The following is a 19,578-nucleotide window of genomic DNA, read 5'->3' as shown; positions in this document are numbered from 1 at the left end:
TCTCCTCTGTGTCAATAAATTCTAAATCATTCTTTATTTAGGGAATTGACTACAGTTTATAGCAAGTTTCACATAGTTCATTACACACAAAATGGATGATTCTTACATTCTAATTCAGACTGATGTGATAGAGTATTTTATTATTAATTAAATGCATCATTTCAAAATACAAGACAGCTTAAGCACACACAGTACTGCTAAGATCAGTGAGTGTAAGCTTTGTAAAAACTGGGTTTTTGAGTAAAAATATGAAAGAAGACAGTTTCTTGCCCCATGGGAAATAGTCTATCCATGAATTTGGGGAGGAGAATCAAGGGAACAAGAAAAAAAAAAAGTGAATTAGGAAGAACCAGAAGGACTGAATGGGGACAAAAGTTTGAAAGAGCAGAGGCTACGCAATTCACACATGCTCAGATTCTGAGGGCAAAAGGGACCATTACAATCATCTAAGATTTCAAGTTGCTTCATGAAGCCCATATATCTTGGGAAATTAATACATGTTTAAGAACTACATTCACTGTTTAAGAAATTACCACTTCCCATAACAAGATGTCTTAATGTATTATCATTCTCTATCAAATCTCATTTTTTTCTTGACTGAATTTATCTAGCTTCAATTTCTACATCTTGTTTGGTACTTGTAAGCTAGATTATACGGTGATCTTCTATTAAAGGTTTTTTTCCCCACATGAGACTTTCAGATCAAAATCAATTCATTTCTTAACAATCAAATCTTTTCTTTGACAAGTTGAGTAAGCAGAGCCCTTTAAATCTCTCATTTCTGAATCCCGATTCAGTCTTATGCCTCTTTCCCAAATCACTTTCATTTTCAATAACAGTTTAGTGTTTGAATAAGTGAATATTAACATAACATTAACGAAATAAGCAAAGATGACACTATAAGCATCATTTTGTCAAAAATTTAAAGTTTATCCCAAATCTCCTATGTCTGTGACAAAGATTACCAGAGAGCACCTGTGAAGGAGATAGCCTACTGAAAGTGTGTAAGAAGTACTTGATTGTCTATTGAGGCAGAGCCAAGGTAGATAATGAAGGACAGACATAGGTACAAGGGTAACACCATGAACCAGGGAACACAACATAAAGATTTACTAAAAAGTATGGTAATACAAAAGGGCATAGGAATAAAAAAAGGAAACAAACAAAAATAACCCTTAGATTCTAACATCTCACGGACGTTTTCCTTTTAAGCTCTAGGAAGAAAGATACAAATTTTCCTATACCAGTGGTCTCCATCCTACCTTCCTGTCCTGTCCAAGAAAGTACAAGAACATCTTTACCAAAATGGTGCTCTTGAAGCTAAGTAGGGAGCATAATAAAATGTACTGAGAATTTAACTGAGAATTATTTCAAATAATGCCATGCTATACTTTTAGGTAGTACATATCTTTTCTCTTTTAACATAGAATTGTCTCAACAAATCTTGCTAATTTTCTCTTCTTTCTGTTCACATATTCTTACCTGGTCACATAAAGATGATAGACAAAACTACAATAAACTGTAATTTTATTAAACCTACACAAATGGCTGAGATGCACAAAACAAACAAACAAAAAAAAAAAAAAACACCAAAAAAACACCAAGGTTGGAAGTCGTTGAAAGTCAGGTAATACTGTCAAGCAGTAAAGAAAACTATTAGAAGCATGATATCATCCCTCCAAAGCTGAAATTGCAGCCAAATGAAGAAAGGACCACAGACTTTAAAAATTAAGTCAGACAGATTAACAATACTAACAGTAGTCTTCTTTTGCTCTAAATCTTCCTGCCAGCTAATGATTAGAATATAGAATGAGAACTCACAGAGGATAGCACCATTTCAGAGAGGTGAAATGAATTCTTTGTGCACTAACTGCAGAAGAAACTGAAGACACTTTCATCACAGAACCCCTTTATGATGGAAGATGTTTTCTTTAAAAAGAAGTCCTGCTTTACAAAACTTCAGGAGTTCTTAAAAGGGGTCAACAAGTATTGAGATAAGGGTGATACTGGGTAGGACAGGCTGCTTCTGATTCCAAAAGACTATTGGAGAAAACCCTCACCAACAACATTTAAGGAAAGTAGACAGCCATGGGATAAGAGTCCTGGCAGGGCTAAAGAATAAAACAAAAGACAGGAAACAGAATAGTAGTAAATGGTCAGTTCTCACAATGGAGACAGATAATCCACGGGGTTTCCTGGGACCTGTTCCATTTAACATGTTTTCAACTGAGGAGCACTGAAGTAGCAAAGTTTGCTGACACTATGAGGTTATTCAAGATAGTAAGGAAAAGAGCAGGCTGTAAAGAATTGCAGAAGGATGAAACTGAGGTTTGGGACAATAAAATGGCAGATGAAATTCTGTATGGAAAAATGCAAAGTGGAAAACAGCAAAAATAATCCTGGCCTCATAAAGGAAATGGAGAAAAATTATAATTACCAGAAAACTCCTTATTTTATGACATGAAAACATTACAAGACTGCCCAACTACAGTCAAAAAGCCAATCACTGTTAGGCATTTTTAGAAGAGGAACGGAAAGAATACTTATACCACTACATATAATTTGCACACATTTTGAATACAGTACTGTTCACTCTAATCTGAAAGGCAGTAGTCTGAAACCAGGAAAGAAACAGAAAAGGACAAGTATGATCAGAGGTATGGAATGACCTCCACTTGAGTTGAATTTTCTCTGATCGCTACAAATACACAATGGGCACCAACAAACGGACGTTGTTTCTTCCCACACATACATAAAATTATCAAATGAAGACAGCAGCAATCAGAAGTCTTTTCTTCCTAACAAACGAGCAGGAAACTATTCTCCTAGATGTATATGCAAGAACACCACACAGGGAGACTGAGGAAGCAGTTCAAAGAAATTTCCTTTAGGGTTATGAAGCTGACAAGCACAAGTAATTCAATAAACATGCTTCAAAAAGTTTGAATTTAGCAACACATTGATTAGATGGCTAAAAACTAGGAATTTTTATTAAAGTTGATATGTTGATAGAACATGTTGCATGATTCACTGAAATTAGGACAGTTAAAAAGCTGGTTTACTGGAAGAACGTTGCAGTAAGATTAAAATATTCACATGCTGGCAGTTACAGAAAAAGAAGTAATTGATAGAAGAATGGAATCATAGCTATGTAGTAGTGCTCTGCTGTTGAGAGCTGCGGTGGTGCAGCTCCAGGGGTCACTTTATGATCTCAGAATAAATCAGCATTCTGTTTTTGTCTTTGTTACAAGTACAGTGAGCTGGGACAATGAGACACTCCCAGACCATATCTGGAACTCCTGCTGCCTGGAAAAGTACTGGAATTGTATAGTTGGTAGAAAGCTCACTTTTGGTTACTTATATATATATATTTTGTGTGTGTGTGTGTGAGTTCTAAAGCAAAGAGTGCATGATACATTACTACTAAATAAATCAAATAGTGCATCATGCAACAAGCATTCCTCTCACTGTTGCATGTACTTGCTTATAGCAATGTGAAATGTAATATCTCCAGACCAGCTCTTACAACTAAGACTAGACTCGTCTATGCCTAAAACTCCTTTGAGTTTAGGCAATAAATATACAAACTCCTAAGAGCTCCATATCAGCAATAAGTATACAAATTTTGTTCTTAACAGTCAGTCTTCTCAGACAAGTGAGTCTGGTGGAAGAACAATCTCCCTCATAGATGAGAATAAAAAAGGCTGTTAACCTTTAGAATATATTGCAAAGCTTTCTCTCTGATAAAGCTTTTCCATTGTGTCATATGTAATAACAACAATTCTTCAAAATTCAACAGCATAAATCCCTATTTCACTGAGATTTTCACATGAAGAAGGAAGAAAAAAGAGCAGAGATTCAACAAATGTTATTCCTAATTTGATAGTGGTAGATATGTTCAAAGCAAACGTGCTATGCATGTTGCACTAGTAATAACTGATGCTACAAAAATTGCTATCAGGATAACTCATAGGCTAAGTTATGGCATAAACTTGAAGTGGTTCAAGGATAATTTCTCAGTTGTGAGAAAAATGAAAATCATCAAACCTACACACAATATTAATAATTCACTTCCTTATGGCAAGTCATCTGTAGTAATTTGGTGGCATTTATTTATGTACCTATTCCCAGTAAGCATTAGCAAAGAATTCTGACTATACTACTAGAAGCTAAAAATAAGCATAAAATTCCATAACCATTGCTGAAGTATACTGTTTACTAAACATCTATTATTACAACACATAACATGTCAAACTGCCAGTTTGGCTTACATTGCTGTACTTTTAAACAACAATCAAGAGTTGGCAGAGAGTTAGATAAGTGCTAATTTATTGCATTTTGTATAAATCTAAATAAATAAATGTATGGCAGGTTGTCCTAAGCTAACTTCACTTGACTGATAATGGATTGCTCCTTTTTGTGTTATAGGCTTTTTGGCAACTTTTCCAGGTCTAGATTTGAATGCCTGAAATATCATAACTGTATCTCCTACCGATAAGTTGTACTCCTTGTTCAAGAAAAAGAGTGTAAGATCCCAAAGTGAGAAGGAGATGCAGTGAGAAGGGCCTAATATTTTTTTATATGTTATAACACTAGAATTTTCATTGGACACTGTTTAAATGGCACTTAAGAGTGAGGAACACATAGTACCTACTCCAAATTAAATTGATGTTGAAGTATGTCACTTAAATGAACCATTTAGAGCTTGCTAGCCCTAAACAATGTAAAAGAAGTCACTTAATATCACTCTGCTTGTCAGTGTTGCATTTTTCTCTATAAAACATTATATTGTATTGTGGTTTTTTAGTACACAAACTCCAGGTTTGGGGTAGTAGGAAGAGTTAGAGTTATAGTAATATTTCAGCTACTACATCAGCATTTTAAGCTTTTTCAAGGCCTTGAGGTGTGATCAAATAACTTTGCTACTGTCATCATCATCACTGAATCTGAAGGACTGATCCACCCATTAGCACTTAACAAATAACATAAAAACCTTAATTTTCACATGAGAAAGCAACTATTAACGTGCATAATAAAGGTTGAATGATGGCCACTGCTTATTAGAACACCTATGAGAATTTACAATTCTACAACGAACCTAGAAAAGTCTTCAGAAGTAAAAATCAAACTCAGTTTTATTATGAGAACCTTATATTTCTATATAGTACTTCACTTGATTTTTTAATTTAATTATTTTTATGCAAACAACAATCCCAAATCCATTGCACTCAGTAAGTTAAACACTTGACATTTTTACTCCTTATAGTGCAATATTTTATAAAGTCTGGATATGTTTATTAATTAGTGATTATTAACACCCAGTAAACAACATCATGTCTTGTAAAAACACAATCTTTCTTCACAGCATGAAGCCAAAATCTATTATTCACTGATTCCATATGCTGAAATACACTCAAATGATCACAAATGACCTTAAGCATTAGATAAATGTAAATGAGGACAGGGTAGAAAATGTGCTTTTGATTGATATCTAAAAGACCAGGTTTGAAGTCTTGACAAGGGATGAAATCTGAAATCTTATACAAAGTAGATGGTAATTGGAAACCTACAAAATCTAAGCTTCTGCACAGATGTACTGCACAGGTCTGAAGTTGCTCACAAGTGTTCAGCACATGGAGCCTCAAAGACTATTCCTGGACTCTTGTGGCCTTTGTCTATTTGGGAAGCAAGTATTAGATATCTCTCTAAGTTCTATTCACATATACCCCAACAAAGGCAGAATTTTCCTAAGAACTCACTTAAAAGAATTTCTTCTACATAGAATGGCTACATAAGCATAGAATAAATTATGTGAATGATAGCCATTGAAATTGTATGTGCTTAGCCCTCTACATTAATAAGCTTATTCTGCTCTAACAACTTGGGTTTTTTTAGCCCCTTTTCAGCTTTACTTCAGCCACTTTGATAAGACTGAGAACCTTTCTTCTGGAATAAGAGTCCTTTAAAGAAAAAAAAAAAAAAAAAGTGAATTTTTAGGCAGACACATGCACTATTTTATCTTAGGTAGCCATCTCTGAGCACGTGCTTTTTCACAACTCTTTACCTTAAATATGAAGAACTTTAAAATTTGCTTTTTAAATATTAGAAAAAATGAACACTCTTCACATTCTCTTCTGTTTCCAGGCCCTACTGCACCTGGAGAACAGGGAAATAGATAGTTAAATTGCTAACTTCAACAGGATCAATTACAGGGTGGATCAGGAAGGGTTTTGGAGATGAAGGAAACCAAACTCTCTGGACCTCTACACTTCTCACACACCAGAGCACACCCTTGGAAACAACTGAGTTGATTTTTAATACTTCCAAATTTCTGTCTTGCATGTCTTAAACCATGATACATACGTATTCTTGCTGTACACACCTCTGTCAGTGTAAGTAACACATCACAAATCTACACATTTCACATTTACACTAAATATACAATTACATGCGACAATCCATAAAACACTATAGTAGTATCTTACCAGCTTGACACTTTCTGAGTCTTAAATACTCCTGCAATTACATTTCTTGTGACAATGTCACTTACATCTGTAGTGTATTTGTTAAGAATTATAAATAAAACTAGAGAAATAATAAAAATAATCAGAAATACTTTTTTACATCAGTAATATATTCGGAATGTCTTTAATCTATATGGTCTTCAAAGTGCATTAATAGCCAGTCTGTGCAGAAGCATAAATTTCATAATGCTACTCTCGTTTGGCTGCCATAAATTTACCCAGCCTCTTGTTCTTGTTGCCCACCTCTACTGAATGTTCCTTCATTAACACTTCAATTTCCAGAACTGCTAGCGCTGTAGCTGTAGAAGATGCAGAAAAAGATTTCCCTATCTTACTTATATTTAAAAGGAATTATTATTTACAACGATAAGAATTACAGAAATTTCTTAGCATGCTCACTTTGCTGTTTAGCTGGTGCTGCTTTCAACTGTATCATTAGATCACAGTAGGGAGGCTTTGGAAGCTTTTGGTTTTGAGATCCAGTACTGCCACAAGGTACGCACCTTTATTCCTGGCTCTGTATGAAATCCAGCATGCATCAGGAGCACCTTCACCTGTAAGCAAGGGAGTTTCTAGTTCATTTGCTTTCTTGAGAAAGCTGTGGAACTGGTACAGAGGAGAGCATAAGGCAACAAATGCCTTTTGTTCTCCATAAACACTGCAAGAGTCCCTCAGCTTCATGTCTTTGCCTCTTTCAGCCTGGAAGATAGGTAACAAATTCGGATAGCCACACAGGCAGGCCAATGCAAGAGCTTTCAATCAAAGGGAGCAGTGTTCAGTCACCTATGCCTAGGAAAATAACCTTCATAATCAATCATTTGTAGTTAGCGAGAAGCCACTGGGAAGTAAAAGGCATAGCAAGTAACCAAGGAACTGTGAGAACATTAACTGGCATCGAGTGTGAATCCACATGTATTTGAACGGTTCACTCTCAACTATCAAAAATTACCTGAAAAGGACAGTTTTGATAAAGACCTCAATGATAGTTCATTCTTAGTTAAAATACAGGAAACACAATGCAAACGAGGAGGATATTTCGAGGTGTGCAAAATACGTTGGATGCAAGTGCTCTTTTAAGACAACTAAACATTAATGTCAGACACTAATTTTAAAAATGACTAATGTAACTTTTTCTTTGTTATGCTGAAATCTTATAATGGGCCTTCCTAAATTTGTTGACCGTTTAAGATGAAAGTCCCTATCCAAACAATGTGGAAGAAAAGACAACTGGTAGTTTGTGAAGCCAAAAATTAGAGATGAAATGACAGAGGAGTGATTTAAACAAATCTCTGGACTTCGCACATGCTTTTTAAATCTTTTCCATATTATGCATTGGGAAGTAGTAATGCATGGTCAATGCTTGTGAAGCAATAGGAAGGCACAGATAATTCCATGAGCAACGCATGCTGTTTTTTCAGTGGAGGTAGAAATAACGTTACCAATAAATTAGCTATACTTCACTTAAATTATAAAAATGGGCAGAACTATTAATAATTGTTGTAACCATGTTAACACTAGCTTTTTTAAAAATAATTTATAAACCCATGTCTTCAGGCACTCAGGCTGAACATGACCTCTTTAACCTAAATTTCCCAGGACTGTTGAAAGATCCATACACTATATTTTAATGGCCATTATAGTGCACTGCAACAATGTTTTGTATTATTGATGCTTTTAGACAGCAGTTCAAGTCACTATTGCATGGTGTGAAACAGAGCTAAGGCAGAAGATACACAGCCCCTCTGACACGAGACAATTTTTTATAAAAATGAATGGTATCTTCAGATATGGCCATGATAAAGTGCAAAGAGATGCTTTCAGTGTTCTGCATAAATCTGTCATAGAAATGACCTAAATTGAAACGGGATTAAAATCACCCAAAATTTCAAAGAGGAATGAATTTGATACTTTGCCTATGTAAATCTTCAATATTTGATGTAAATATCTATATTTTTCTTTTTAAAAACTGTCTTCATTTAAAATGTCATGAAAGAACTTAGATAAAATCAACAATAAAGTTTTGAACAAAGCTGAAAAAACAAGACCATCCATCTTTACTTCATTGATTTGGCAGTGAGAATGATCTGCTAAACAATTAAAATCTGCCAATGATAGGGAAAAGGAATGAGTTAGAATGAAATCTTTTCAATGGCTAAGTAACTAAAATTATAATATCCATTAAAAAATGCCATAAACCTCACGCATAAGACCCCCGATTAATATAAAATATAGCAACGTATTTTACAGCGTAGCAGTTAAAATCACAACAATGATTTGAAATTAACACATTCATCAATTGCATTAGCTTGTAATATTTCAATAACGTATCCTAATGCAGATATGTATTCACAACATGCACGTGAATACCTCATATGCCAGTATGAAATGGAGAATAATGTGAGAAATGTCAAAAACTAGAAGAAAAATCAAATCCTCAAAAGCTTGAGACTTCACAAAGCAAGGCTGTTAGTTACGCTCACTGAATAGCGATAACAACAACAAAAACAACAATAATTATGATGATGATGATAATACAAAGGCAGATTCTCAGAAGCAATGCACTATTGCCAGGTCGATTTTCAATTACATTTCACTGATGTATTCATTTGTTTCTTAATGTGCTCATCTTGCCCATTAAGAATAATTAGCAGGCTTGCTTGGTGATTTCCTGGCTTCTGACAGTGATTTTTTTCTTTTTTGTTGACAACCACTTTTACTTTTTGGAAAGTAATTTTTGGATATTATAGTATGACTGGCATGTAATTTAAGCTTCCTAGGAAATTTAAAGGGAAGATGTAAACAGTAATTTTTAAACGAGATTATTTTAATGTATAATACCTACATAAAAAACATAATACTAGGCATTAACTGCTCCTGAAGAGCAGAATCTAGACAAGAAAACAGTATTTTATCCCACATTAACTTAATTTGGTGCACTAAACAATTAAAAAATGACACCAGCCGTAGTAAAAATTAGCAGAAATATATCATCTGTAGGATGTGACACTTGAAGCCAGACACTATTTCCTATTACACTAAAAATTCGTACAGATTTCACTAAGTCTGATGTGGCTGAAACAGATCTAAATTTAGCCTGAACTCCTTTTTCTAGCTAATCACTATACAGAAGAAGGCAAAAGAAAATTACCATAAAACAGATCATAAAATTACTATTGAAGTCCATAAAACACATAAAATGCAACATAAGTTTTATTATGTATGCTTTTAAGAATGCTTTCTACCTACACTGTAAAGTTCTTAGTCTGCTGCACTTTGGCACCCTGCTAATATTAAGCCCATTGTAAAATCCAACACAATAAAAGCATTTTGAATGCTGAGCCTTCAGAGCACCAAATGTTAAAAAAAGAAAAATAAATTCCTGTTAGAGCCTTCCACCAATCACACATCTCAGTGTGATGAGATTCACTCAGTGAATGCAGATGAAAACTTCTTGCAAGACTTCCAGAAATAAAAGATATTTCTACAACTTATTGAAAAAAAAAAAAAAAAAAGCTGTGCTAATTGGATTATATTAGTGCATCTTCTTCAGAAAATAAAGTGCTTTAACTTCTTTAATTCCAAAGACTTACTGAATATTTCTAGCGTGCCTCCATTTTCCTTGCTAAGGTGACTTCTAAATTTCCAAAAAGTTCAGGTATGTTTGTGGAATCTGCTACACAAGCTATTTGCTGACTTGATGATTACCGAGCTCACCTGAAGCTTTTTGTGTGTAAAATGACCTTTTCTTAAATAACTGCTTTCAGATGACGTCTGTTCGTTTTCTTAGACTAGTTTTGAAACACTTTTCTTCTCCCACATTTTTTATTTTCATAATGACAGAAGGATTGGGAGAGGAGATGCTGTATAAAATGCAAAGAATCGTAAGTACTTCCTCCTCAGCTCATGGCTATTGTCAGCTATATTTTAGCAAAATAAGAATCCTTGGAATGCAACAGAGAACTTGAATTTTCAAGAAAAAGGAGACTGTTATCAGGTTTCCTTCAACTATTAAAAGATATAATTGGCTCTTGATTTCCATGGAATTGTGAAAGTGTAAGCAATTATACTTGTCTAAGTTACCTTTGAGTGTTTTTGGCTGTAGTAGCCAACATCACCGCACTGTTATATCTGATTTACCAGTCATAAGCAATTGCTGTTTTCCTAATCCACAACGTTCTTTAACTGATTTTTTTCATTAAAGATTCATCATGTTGGCTTTCAAATACATACAAAACCCAAATCTAAACAATTCTTATGATGCAGGGGCTAAAACCTGAAAAACTAGTCTGCCTTAACATGCAAATGGAAAGATTACCAAGGAAAAAAGCAAATAGATATCTTCCATTTTTTTCCTCTCAATTCCTAAGGGCTATTAGTATTCACTATATATATCTGTTCTTGTTCTGTGCCGATATTTAATGTGGCCACAAATTATGCTCACTCATTCTCTCGCTTATCCAAAGTACAGTTCAATTTTCTGAACTATGTGCTCAAATTAGAAGGGCATAATAGCAATTTATTCTAATATAATATTATAAGACATATAATAAAATACTTTCTACGTGGGACAGAGGAGTTTTGTCATCTTACATCAAGGGACACTGTGACAAATTAGTAATTGTTTAGACACACTAAATGGGCAATTGGTAGGCAGTTATAACTTATACCAGTAATGTAAGTATGCATTTCAAAATACACTATGGCTATATAAAAATACTATGCATTTTTAAGAGGCTAATATATGAAAATTTTTTAAAAAAAGAATATAATTAAAAACAAAAACATGAAACATCATCCATAAACCTAGTTTCTCCTGCAAAATGAATACGCGAAGGAGAGCTAATGATTTGATTCACAGCTGTACCTTCTGTAACTGCAGCTTACACACACACAATCCTTTAGCACTCAACCATGAGACAAACATTTACTGCTATACTTGCTGTATACCAACACGTACATTTGTAATTAATGAAGAAAATATCAGATTTATAACGGGGGAAGCTGCAGCTTTGGTCAAGATATTCTGCATCTATTTTTTTTAATTACTTATGTGGGGACTTTTTCTTAATATACCCCTTGCTGTCTGTCTTTATATCGATTGTTACTCAGCCAGTAAAAACGAACGAGCACAGCAAACCAGTTTTCTATCTGAATAAGGATACTTTTGATGGCCTTTTCATTTCCATCAGTTAACAGAACTTCTTTGACATCTGCAGAAATAGCAACCTGAAAAAAAGAGCACAGCAAACAATGAGCAAATATGCTTGTCTGTGTGGAAGTGAAGACAGGAGTGACAAGCCTTCAGTATCATGCTTCCTCACCTATTTCTCTGTAACAATCTTCAATCTTTTTTCATTTTATGTCTGCATTATTTTAATCATTCAATCAAATCAGTCAATACTTTTATCATTCCATTTGCGGGAGCCTCTATCTTGCTATCATTCTGTTCCGTAATTGCATTGTGACAGCGGATGATGGTATTCTGAGAGGCTTTCATTTGCGGGCTTCTGTTTATCTAGTAGAGCCATCATACAAGGCTGTCACTCTGCCTTTCAGCTTGCTTCTGTCTGACTGCCTGATGCCCTTCATATAACTTTGCATTGCAGGCAGATGGCTTTGTAAGGGTAATTTTTTTGTGAGCTTTGACATGCTCGCACATTGGGCTGTAACCTCGACACATTGTATAAGAGCGACAGGTTTGTCAAATGCCAATCAGTGTAACAATATGCTTTTATTTGTAGAGACATAAAAACTTGTCTAATGCACTGCACTGCTACATAATATCTCCTGAATACATGACTCAGAACCCAGAGAATGGTGAACGACTCTCCTGAATGGCCAATCTAATTCAAAAGAATCTAATTACTGAGAGCTCTGGATCATGTTTGTTGGTGTAATAATGCAGGCAAAACATTAGCAGCTATATCATGGTGCTCCAACTGTGATTCGCCAGGCTATTTCTGTATCTTAGCAAATGGGACTACAATCTGAAAAAAAAAAAAAAAAAAAAAAAGCTTCAGCTATGGCAATGAAAGACAGACCATACGTGGCCTGGAATGTCACAACAAGAGATATTGACTACACGGAGGTAAAATGTTTCTGCTCATCGAGGCAACCATAAAATCAATATGATACGAAAGCAAGTCAATCTAGAAGGTCTCTCAAGACTCTGCAGCTTGACCGCAGCTGAGGCTGTTGACAGTTCTCTGACCCAGCAGTTGGAGGCACTGGAACATTTTTCCTTTTGTTTCTTCCTCTGAATGGGATTGGAATTGAGAAAAGACCTACCATGAGCCCAGCCAAGCATGTCATGCCACCCCCTAGCTCACACACAGCAAGGTCCCTGAAAGAGAGAAAGGAAATGGTAGAACCCATACAAATTAGATGAAAATGGTCAGAGAGACATATATGTTACAAGAACAAATTGCCATCTGCAGTAAGAACGGAGCTACCAGGAAGTTGTAGAGACATGACTGGGCTACCTCATGTCGCTTTGCGTTTTAAAAATAATTATGAAATAGAAAAGTCACAAAGCAGGCAAACCAGTGGGGGTTCCCTCATTAGTGTTCAGTGCAACATTACCACCGCTGAGCTGAAAAATCTGAGAAGGTTCCCTTTTTTCCCTTGTCAATGGCTCTGTCTTTTAGAACTAAACTAGCTAGAGTAGCGAAAGATAATTGTTAGGAAAGGATAACAATGTTAATCCACATTCATTCTTGCAAAAACAGTTAGAGAAGTAAATGGAGAAATTAATATTATTTATATATTGCTCTGCACAGTTATGCTCAAAAGCCTTTCGATATTAAAAAAGAGAAGTTTTAAAACACGTCATATGCCACAAAACAATTACCCATGAAGAAATCCGATCCTTCAATTAGCACTTAAAACCGCAAGTGACCTACAAACAATACTGTTAGGAACAAGGAAGGAACTGCAAACAGTTAAGCCACAGAAAACCAAACGAAGTTAGCGTCAAGAGTCCGAGCTGAGCCCAAGCATAGGGTTGAATGCACGGTCTAAAAGGTTGCTTTTAGCTCAGACCATAGCAGGCAGTTATTAAGACGTGAGAGTGAAAAATAATTTGGTGCACAGAGTGTGCCGGATGGGGGCTTGCAGGGGGAGCCATAAGGAATGTTCTCCACAGCCCCCGCCTGCCCCGGGAGGGAGGAGGGAGGCGGGAGGGAGGAAGGAAGGGATGCTGAGCGAGCACGGAAACCGCGTGAGGCAGCAGTTAGGGCAAGGCAGGGCTTCGGTTTGGGAGCACAACGGCTTCATAGCTAAATCTACGGCAACTGCTACAGCTGCCAGAAGCGTTCCCACGGAAATAGTTTTGACTGGCAGAAAGTGGAATTTCAGCTTGGCAGACTTTCTGGTGCTCCTTCTCCTCTAAAACACCCATGATTTAAAATCTATTTCTATATACCATTTCCCCACTCATTCTAAGCTGAGCATCTCAGATGCCACCTCAATACCAGAATACAGGCACTGATATTTTGTACACTGAGGCCGCTGGACTACCCTGTATGACAACATACTAATATTCACTGTCTGGGTAGCATAGATTTATTTCACTGAGACTGCAGATTTTCTTTGCAAATTGTTTGTCTTATTTAATGGAAATGAGAAGGAAGATGGACACAGATTGGAGGAACAAGCCAGACATAAACCCAGTGAGAATTAAAAAAAGATCGTGGGAAATTTGCAGTTTGTGGTTTAGATAGAATAATTATAGGATTTTCCTCACATAAATTTTGATTTTCCAAGCCATATGTTAGATCTATATGTACATATACCTAAGCTTATATGTTACAGTATTTACAAGGCACTTGTTTCATTTACCAAAACAAACAAGGAAAGCATCCAGTGTGGGACTTTTGGTGCATTCAGAACCAAATTTGCATGTACGAAATACAGACACACACATTCACACATAAACCACTCTAGTGCAAAGTTCCCATATTAGCAATTTTTACAGACATTTATAAATGAGAATTTAAATAAGAAACTCTGCTCTGGTTGTGTTCTTCATAGGGCAGAACCCCCAAGAACTCAGGAATTGAATCTATGATTTCCTCTATGCTCACTGCAGGTTTGGTTACCCAAAGCAGGAAAACACACTTCAGTGACTAGCACTGTGAATTTTACTGCCAACAGTCTCTGAAAACAGAGTGTACAAGCTGCTACGTGTGCTGGGATGGTAAAGTTCTACAAGAATAATACAACAGCAGCAGAAGTGAAACAAATATGTTCCTTAGCTGCCTCCTCTGGTAGGGTGGGTTTCATCCAGGTGGCTGCTGGAGCAAAAATGAGGCTGTATAAACCAGGGCAAGATTTAGAGCCAAATCTTGTCCCTTGTGATAGGACAGGGGAAAATGGTTTCAAAAGAAGGAAGATTTAGACTGGATATAATGAAAAAGTTCTTTACAATCAGCGTGGTGAAGCACTGAGAGAGACTGCCCAGAGAGGTGGTGGATGCCCCAACCTTAGAGACACTCAAGGTCAGATTGTAAGGGACTCTAAGCAACCTCATTTAACCATAAGTGTCCCTGTTCATTGCAGTGGAGTTGGACTAGATGGCCTTTAAAGGGTCCCTTCTATCTGAAATGATTCTATAATTCTATGATCATTGACTTCAGAGCGGAGTCAGCAAACTGAAGGAATTAGCTCAGGTTTGTTGTAAAGGGCAAGGACTCATAGACTAGACAGCTTGGTCTTCTCTAATTTCCCAACACCAAGTGTACCCAGAGAGTAGGATTTTGCATACACCAAGCTGGTTTGCTTGGTATTAGCCTCATAGCCTTCCTTAGAACACAACTTAGGCCTGCAAATGCAGTGTTGTTACACTTCTTTCATGCTCCTAGACAATGAAACTATATGAATTTCCAAGTGCAAAGCTCTGTATACTCAAGTGGGAGGAGGTGGATGCAGAACAGTTTTATCTTTCAGCATTTCTACTGGCTGCTTGTCTTCTACAAGTTCACAAGATAGGAAAAATAAACAAAATTGAACATTCAGAACTGTAGGATGTCTCAAAAATATTTCATAAAACTTAAATAGGGGTGCAAATTCTTCCATCACTATATGCAGGAATTATTATGTACTTTATCAGGTTATTTTTTGTCTGCTTTTGCAACAGATGTTGGTTTAAAGAATGTCTTTTATTTTTCCTGACCTTCACAATCAGTACTGATCGATTGGAGCTTCACTTTTGTTTCCCAAAAATCAAAGTGAAATAAAACGCCTTGAGTGGAAATCAAAAGTCTTTGACATATAGCAGAAAGCTTGCTGTGCAATATTAGTACCCAAAGGCAGCTCAGAATTCTTTGTTAAGAGCAACATGCTTTCACCTTGAACATTTTAAATTTAATCTTAAGACTTAAATCATAGCAATCTTTACCATGCAGATACAATAAAAGTAACAGATTGGAAAATATCTTTTTATGTTCAAATCTGTACCTGAATATTTCCCTATGCTTTAGGCAGTAGTAAGCCAGTACTTCTTCAGATGGCCAGAGACCTATAAAACAAAAGACATTCACATTCTTAGAATAGATATTTCTTTGTCTAAAGTAATTTGACATGTACATTTGCAGATCTTTACCGATTGTTTCATTTTTCAAACTTGCCACAGTACCATGGAATAAAACAAGTGTAATTTTTAATGGCACATTTCTGATTCTAAGCACTCGAGCTGAAGATTTCATAGACTCCATCCTAAGAGAAAGAGAAATTTACTTTATACAGATATACTCCCACACACAAATTTACAGGCATACAAATATGTATTACAGTCAAGACTTTAAAAGTTACATACACTTTAATTCTAAAAAAAAAAAGAATCCTGACATTTAATCATTCACATGAACATCAAGCTGCTATTATCAGTCCAGATTCCAGGTCCATCTTGCCTTGTAGCCTGTCTCTAACAGAGGATAGGAGCCTCCTTTGTTAGTTATCCTCTCTAGCCATATCATTTCTGCCCGGTTCCTTTTCATTTTGCTTCTTTTCTTGGGGAGAGCTCTTAGCTATTGTTAGCTTCAGTCTGACCCTAAGGAACATGCTAAGGACGATCATGTGACTAATATAAGAACACACAATTCTTCATCATCTCTTCTCTCCTCCTTGGCAGTCTGTTGAAGCACAACTCCTAAGTTCTGTTTCATAGCCCTCAAAAGATTTTTCTGGTTGTCCTTTTGATTTATGTAAATCTTCTTTGGCTGCAATGGCCCATGGCAGAAAGCACCGCGGTTTTACTGCACTGTATAAATAAACCTCTCTCTCTTGTTTTGCACTTTCCATTTGAGACCCACCAGTTTCCATAGGGGAGCAGCCAGGATCAATCCTGATTTTTTCACCTACTTCATCCTGTTTGTGACTTTATAAGTTTCCAGCACAGAACTTGCAGTGGTCGCTTCCAACCCTGTTACGTACTGAGAGGCATCCAGGCAAATTTACCCTCTCATCAACAGTCACTCAAGAAACTCGCCATTACTTTGGGCCAGTTTCCCACCTAACAGGAATAATCTAACTCAAGTACAGCAGCCCATGGAGTGGGGAATGCAATCCTGCAGGCCCAACGCTCTCCTGCAGGCATCTGTCTGTATTGCTGGAGGAGCCTAGGGAAAAGAGGCTCACATTCAGGCACTTAAGATAGGTTCCCGGATTTAAGGGAGGATGAATCAAAGGCATAGGCAGCCAAATTACAGTTGTATGTGTTTTCCATCTGTCGTTGCTTAGCAATGAGAAAACATGCTTCACGTCTATCCACAGGTCAAAACTAGGGTTAGCCTCCCCCCACCACACATAGCATTACAAATTACTATGACAGAAGCCTGACTTAGTATTATAAACTGTAGACACTTCAGTGGTTTCAGTAAACTTAAAAACAGACATTTGCGAGCATCCTTTAGATGTTTCCAGGCAGGGAAATTGAATTCCATGTAGCTTCCTCTCTTTAGACTATTTTTTGTAATTGTTTCTTCTCCAAAGACTTTAAAACATCACAGCATATTTAATGGAAGCAGAAGTTTGGGAGAAAAATTGTCTTCCTTTTAAATCACTTACAGCTTGATGGTAACCCTCAAATACATAATTCTTCCTGTCCACCCAATAAATATTCTGACCGACCCTTACCCGCAGTGACAAATGATTAAAATTTATGAACGTGTTGTCTGCATGCAAGTCAAACTAAAGCTTAGGCAGAATTTGGCCAAAACTTTGCGTGTGACTTTTGTATGACGAAGATCTTACAGGTTACAAAAAACACAACACACAAAACCAACAATATAAACCAGACTGACAATTTGTATGTATGACAAAAACACTAAAGCAACGTTATGTGTCCTGCTTCTTACTGGTTATGCTGGTTAGATATTAAAGAATGTGCTATTTTGTTTGGACTGCTAAGGGTTAAAATAAAATATTCACACACGATTACCCATTCTTCAGTGAAACATACACTAAGAATTGTACAGGGTTTTCCATCTCTCTTTTGAGCAATTCAATGCTTTTGAGCATTGCAATATGCTAAAATGACAGATTTTGCAATAAATATAATAACTATTTAAATATTTTAGTGTACAACATAAAGAATGTTTCAGCTTGCAATGACTGGTGTATACACATGTAATAAAAGTGGTGTTTTTTAAAATATTTAGTGAAGACATGGCTAATTTAATAACATTTATAATGCTACGTATCTGACATTACACACATACACAATATAAAATAAAAAAAAATGAACTCTTTCATAGTAAACTTTTAGCCTGAGTGAATTTATCAAAATACTTGTCAAATGCAGCAAAATACTTCAACATCAGAGTTTTCAGTGCACTCAGTCAAACGTTTCTCACTTTTCTATGGTTATTATTGAAAGGGCACTTTAAATGGTGTCACTGAATCTTTTATGAGGGGTCACTCTTCTTTCCCCTGCTACCATTACAATGTTGATACTGGCTGAAACTGCAGGAATATCAGATAGCTCTGTGCTGAGAGAAGGGAAAAGCACCTTTGGAAAGACAATGCTCTTCTTCAGGCTGGTAACATACGTGCCTCTTCCCCACTCCATAGGAAAGAAGGGATCACCTCAGCTGGCAGCTAAAGAAGAGGCAGTCAGAAGCTCTTTCACAAGCACAGGTCTCAAGTGTGGAAGCACGCAGCGCATCCAGCTAAGCCAAGATGCCAACAGCAAGAATACCTGTGTTAATTTTAGTAAAAGGAAAAGCTTCTCGTGCTTGAACAGGTAGGTAAGCCTCTTTGCCTTCAGAACAAGGATAAGCTTAAAGATGAATGTGGAGGAGTTTGCATGCTGCCTTCTTCCCCTTCACTCTGACCTACATTTACCAATACAATGACCTACATTTTGAAGTATAAGATAGTTCTACTTCTGTTGAAAATGCTCAGCTGTAATACAGAAATGCAGCAATTCCTGAGTTAAAAGCTACCGCAAAGTTTTAAAAGCATAATTTGTTTCCTGCAAACACATACTGATATGCATACATGAATTAAGTTTCCTTGAAATTTTAGTATAATACATGTATTAATAATAGTATACAATAATTATTTGATATCTAAAATAAAATTGTTGCCAATTTGAATTGTGAATTTGATTATAAATACACAACATTGGATGGGTACCTATTTGCGTGTGCAATTACTTACACACAATGGTCAATTATTTACACTTGTATAGGCAAAAGAATATCAAAAGACCCCCAAATGGCATATGAATCTAAAAGGCTATAAATATACTGAAAGACCTAGACAGCAAGGCTACAGATCTCACTGTAGAAGGAAACAGAGCAAACCAAGAGTTTCATTTAGCAAAAATAAATGCTTCACACCATTTGCTGGCATTTTTGAAGATATTTCTCACCCTGAAAACTATGATGAGAAAACAGAGGAGGATTGCCAGAAAGCACTGGAATATTTATTGAAACAAATTAAAAAAAAAACCTAATTTGTGTTGGAATTTAGGATGACTATCAAGAAGGATTGTGATGATGCCTTCAGCAGTTCATGTCTCAGCAGGTAACCTTTCACTGTTAGGATGGAT

General features: G+C 36.2%; 1 protein-coding gene across 2 annotated transcripts in view; it reads right to left on the bottom strand.

Annotated features, from left to right (window-relative positions):
* Nucleotides 1-19,578, bottom strand: part of CAMKMT (calmodulin-lysine N-methyltransferase) — a 196,124-nt gene that overhangs the window by 28,086 nt on the left and 148,460 nt on the right. For both annotated transcript variants that reach the window (XM_031594729.2, XM_090135170.1), the window contains exons 4-7: nucleotides 15,981-16,041; nucleotides 12,813-12,867; nucleotides 11,687-11,750; nucleotides 6,486-6,552 (exon numbers count right to left, since the gene is read on the bottom strand). In XM_031594729.2, the coding sequence (XP_031450589.1) occupies nucleotides 6,486-6,552; nucleotides 11,687-11,750; nucleotides 12,813-12,867; nucleotides 15,981-16,041 (247 nt within the window). The remainder of the gene's footprint in view (nucleotides 1-6,485; nucleotides 6,553-11,686; nucleotides 11,751-12,812; nucleotides 12,868-15,980; nucleotides 16,042-19,578) is intronic.

The sequence above is a fragment of the Phasianus colchicus genome, chromosome 2 (genome assembly GCF_987193195.1).
Source record: "Phasianus colchicus chromosome 2, bPhaCol1.hap1.1, whole genome shotgun sequence".
NCBI classification, from domain to species: domain Eukaryota; kingdom Metazoa; phylum Chordata; class Aves; order Galliformes; family Phasianidae; genus Phasianus; species Phasianus colchicus.
This window is presented reverse-complemented; position numbering and strand designations above follow the sequence as displayed.